The sequence below is a fragment of the Platalea leucorodia genome, assembly GCF_965183815.1.
Source record: "Platalea leucorodia genome assembly, chromosome: 15".
In the NCBI taxonomy this organism is placed as follows: Eukaryota; Metazoa; Chordata; class Aves; order Pelecaniformes; family Threskiornithidae; genus Platalea; species Platalea leucorodia.
The window spans coordinates 12,572,284-12,576,876 of NC_138837.1; the positions used below are offsets into that span (position 1 = coordinate 12,572,284).

Below are 4,593 nucleotides of genomic sequence, written 5' to 3' on the forward strand. Positions count from 1 at the left end.
AGCGCCCCCCATCGCCCCCCCCAGCCCTCTCCCCGTGGGGGCGTGGCTCCCCGCTGCGCCCCGCCCCCTTCCCCGCCCCCTCGTCCCAATGGGCGCTCGGCGAGCGCCGCCCCGCCCCTCGCCGCCGCGTCACGGCCGTGCCATTGTTATGCAAATAAAAGGGTGGGTAAAAGGCGCGGCGCGGGGCCGGCTCCGCTCCAGAGAGGCCCGGGCGCGGCGGCGGCGGAGCGGCGGAGCGGCAGCAGCGCGGAGGCGGCGGCGGCCCGGGGGCCGCTGCGGGCCGGTTCGGCGGCGACAGCAGCAGGAGCCCGGCAGCAGCCGCCCGCCACCGCATGCCCGGGCGGGCGGAGGCGTCGCCGTCCATGCGGGGCGGCGGGGCGTGAGGCGGCGGCATGAGCCAGAGCGAGGTGTCGGCGTGCGCGGCGCCGCCGCCCAGCCAGCGCGTCTTCCAGGAGGCGGTGCGGCGGGGCAACACCAAGGAGCTGCAGTCCCTGCTGCAGAACATGACGAACTGCGAGTTCAACGTCAACTCCTTCGGGCCCGAGGGGCAGACGGCGCTGCACCAGTCCGTCATCGACGGCAACCTGGAGCTGGTCAAGCTCCTGGTCAAGTTCGGCGCCGACATCCGCCTGGCCAACCGGGACGGCTGGAGCGCCCTGCACATCGCCGCCTTCGGGGGCCACCAGGACATCGTCCTCTACCTGATCACCAAGGCCAAATACTCCGCCGGGGCCCGGTGATGCCGGGGCCGCCCCCCCCGGCCCCCCCCGGCCGCCAAAGCTGCTCCCGCCCCGCCCGGGCCTTCGTGGGCGAAGATTTGGGGCCCCACGCGAAACACGCCACGTTCGCCTGCTTTTAATTTTGGTTTTTGTTGGTTTGTTTTGTTTTATTTTTTCTCCTTCCAAGGGTTGTTTTCCTACTGTAACGTGTTTTTTTGTTTTGTTTTTTTCCTCCATCTACCTCGGCTGCACTCACAGTATTCACGGTTTCAGTTTGACATCTGGTCAGATGCTTTAAAGCCTCCCCCGTCCCCTCCCCGCTAATATTTAATCCTCCCTTCCCCGCTCCCCTCGCTCCCTCCGACTTCAAAGTATTCTGGCTCAGACACGAATTCATTTCAACGCTCCCCAAAATGCCCCCGCCGTAACGCGGTGGTGCCGGTGTCCGCGGCCCCCGGAGCCAGGCCCGGGCTGGGGGCTCCCGGCCGCCCGCGGCCCTGCCCCGCCGAGGAAGAGCAGCGGAGCCTTCCTCCCCTGCAAGCTTCTCCCAGGCTCTGCCCGCTGCCCATCCATTTTGGTTTTTTTCCGAGGCGACTCCGTTGGAATATGTCAGACACGGTTTTCTCACCCCCTTTTTTTGTTTTATTTTCTTTTGCCTTGGGTTTTCTGTGTTGGTTTTCTTTTTTTTTTTTTTTTTTGGGTGTCCGAAGAAAGTCCGCGTCCTCACCCGCTCCTCGAATCCATTTAGCACGCGTGAGATCCCAGGAAAAGACATTGAATCCTTCTGGTTTTGTGTGTAAAGGGGGATTAGCAAATCCTGGACTTCTTTCTTTTTTTTTTTTTTTTTTTTTCTTTTTTTAAAAAAAAAAGTGAAATAAACTCTAGAGGCAGAGGATTTGCTTTTGCACAGAAAAGGGGCGCGAGCGCTCTCTGCTGCCTAGAGAGATGCCGGAAAACTACTGAAAATAGTTTGGGAACTTTTTTTTTTCCTTTTGGTGAAACTTGGATAACACTTCTCAATGCAGAACGATTCATTTGACGTACATAGATGCACCCGCCTTTTATACTATATATATATGCCTAAATATATATATTTATAAAAGAAAGGGAGGAAGAAGAGAAAGCCACCCGAAGTCGCATTTTGAAGTGACTGCACGTATAATCGCAAATGCTGCTTTTTATTGCTATGGCACAAGAACATCCATTTGGAAAATGCGGAAAATTTCAGAAGTCTCCTTTCTCCCGCTGGTCTTTCAGCCCTCTTCTCTTCGTCTGCACTAAAACCATCCGTATCACTGCCGTCTCCCCGCTCTTTCCTCTCTTGCTCCCTGCATCCAAACCATTCCGATTAAAAAAAAAAAAAGAAAATAGTTACCTGCTGGTTTATTTGGGTTGTGTCTTAACTATTTATCATGTATGTATATATTTGTGGGTGAAGATTGTGAGCCTGGTTTTGTTTGAAGCTGGTGGTGAGTGTTTCAAAAATATGGTTTGGGAAATATGCTTTCGTTTTGTTTTCCTAGTCTTAAAACTAAAAAAAAAAAAAAACCACTTGAGTCTGCCATGATGATTTCCCATTGCACTGAATATTCTGCTCTGTCTCTGATGGTTTCACCTGCAGTTTGGTGTTGGTTTTCTCCACTTCAACAATTTGAGATGATTTTAAAAAGCTCCAGATGTAAAGAAGAAGAAAAGCCCTGTCGAAAGCGCCTACTGTTAATGCTGTAACTCGCAAGGAGCTGCTTGGCCCAAGTCTTTCTGTGCGCACGGACGGGGGTCTCCAGCGCTTCCACTGGTGCTTCTGCGCGATGGTTACGGGGTGGGAACAAGATCTTTTCTAGCGAGATTTTTATCGTCGTTACCAGATGGTTGCACATTTTTTATTATTTTTTTTTGACTAAATGGATTTGCCACAATGAAATGTCATAACATTTATGACATGATATTAAAAAGTGTATTGTAAAGCCAAGTTCTAGATGGATTTTAAAAGGAAATCTTGGTTATAAACCCAGTCTAAAGGGAGCTCTGTCCAGTGTTGTAAAGACAACATGATGTAACCCATATTTATATTTTTATAAAATACCTATTAAGACTGTGAATCTCCTGTGTGAATTGCTGGGTGAGTTGTTTAAGAAAAGTATTGTTCCTTTCCAGCCTCCTGGAGCTTTAGACACGCTGAGATTTTGGGAAACTGTACGTCGGGGAAGGGGGTTTGCTCTGAAATTGTGAGTTGATGTATTTTTACATCCCTTTGTATTTTACTGAAAAGCTGCTGCCCTTCCTAGTCCCTAGAGTTTCAATTTTCTATGCAACCCCCACACCCCCCCGTCTCTCTTGATCCTGAGAAGTAAAAGGGATGCAGATTGATTCAAATTGAAATGAGGGTCCCCCCACCCCCCTTGTTGGCTCATCGTGCTGCTGACCCTTCACGCCAAAACGGGGAGTACAAGAAAGAAAAAAAAATAAGAGGCAGGTGGGGGAGGCTCTTTCGTGCATGACTGGTCGCCTTCCGGCAGTCATCTTTTTAATTATTATTATTATTTTTGTAAGAAGAATATATTGATAATGTCAGTGAAATAAGCAGACATTGAAGCTGATGCACAGATTGCTCCAGAAAGGAGTTTTTCTGTAGATTTTTCTTTAGATGCGAATACCTTTTTTAATTATGTTAATTAATGTTAAGAATTTTTAGGCTTATATTGAAGCTGTATGTGGGTCACTATATGATCATTTCTAACTGGATAAAGTCTGTACAGTACAGCATATTCCTGAGTGTATGATATAGACGTGTAGCCCCAGAGTGCGAAATTTATAAATAAATTTTTCATTGATCTTTTTATAAAAAAGAAAAATGGCTTTTTCGTTTGTTCTTTCCCAGGTGGTTACGGGCGAAGCTGCGCGGGTCCCGCGGCGGGGGGAGGCTGGCTGGGCCCCTGGTTCGGTGTCTGAACCCGCGGCTCCTCGGGGGTTAAATGCATTCCCAGAGGGCGATGGCTGGGGGGCTTTGGGGGGCTGCTGGAGCCCATGGCCTCTGCTGGCCCTTCCTGGGCTGGAGGAAGCTCCTGGGGCTGGGGGCGGTCCTGGTTTGCCCCATCCCAGCATTTGGAGGCTGCTGGAGGGGTGATGGCTCAGACCAAACCCTGGTGCTGGACCGGGCCCATGGTGGTTGAGGGGTTCCTAAAGAAGCTGCTTGCCCCGAGGGAGGGAGGTGGGAGCTCTGCAGCCCATCCTGGGACCGCTCCCGTGGACCGGGGCGATGGGGTGAGTGGTTTGGGTCTGCAGCCCGTCCTGGGACTGCTCCTGTGGACCGGGGCCATGGGGTGCGTGGTTTGGGTCTGCAGCCCCAGCCTCGCTGGCTCAGTCCCCCATGGCTCCCTGAAAACCTTCCCAGGCTTTTTTATTCCATCCCGGGCCCCAGCAAGGCTTTGAGGTGACTTGGTCCTTTCCAAGCCCTTCGCGAGGGATGGGAAGGGATGGGATCTCCTCTCGCTGGAAGCTGCTGTCAGACTGGTGGTGGCTTCAGCCACCCCCTGGAAGGGGCTTGGGGTGAGGCTTGGGACAGGGTCTCCATCACCAAAGGCATCTCCATCCCCTCATGTGGCTCAGAGCAGGCTGGTGCCCAAAAGGAGGCTGAGCCCTGCACCTTTGGAGGCTTTCCAGGCAGGATCCAGCCGCTCCGGGAAGTGGGAAGCACGGAGGCAGCCCCATGCCTGCTCTGGCTGGGCCCTGCCCGCAGCTGGGGCTTTGGAGGCAGGGTGCAGGCAAGCCACCCTCACCGGCAGCAGTGTGGGTTTGTGGATGAAGCTTTTTCTATATCGATAATTTTGCCAGCTCTGGAAATGCCTAAATCCCTGAGAAATTTGTGTCATGCCCA

The 4,593-nt window shown here is 52.6% G+C and overlaps 1 protein-coding gene across 1 annotated transcript; it reads left to right on the plus strand.

Annotated features, from left to right (window-relative positions):
- Positions 1–201: 201 nt before the first annotated feature.
- On the plus strand, positions 202–3,521 carry NRARP (NOTCH regulated ankyrin repeat protein). The gene has a single exon (XM_082327146.1). It carries the CDS (start codon positions 393–395, stop codon positions 738–740), a length of 348 nt encoding a protein of 115 aa, XP_082183272.1. The 5' UTR covers positions 202–392; the 3' UTR covers positions 741–3,521.
- Positions 3,522–4,593: the final 1,072 nt, after the last annotated feature.

What these genes read in the sequence shown, in the direction of transcription:
- NRARP (XM_082327146.1), top strand. Translation starts at nt 393, where the DNA reads ATGAGCCAGAGCGAGGTGTCGGCGTGCGCGGCGCCGCCGCCCAGCCAG.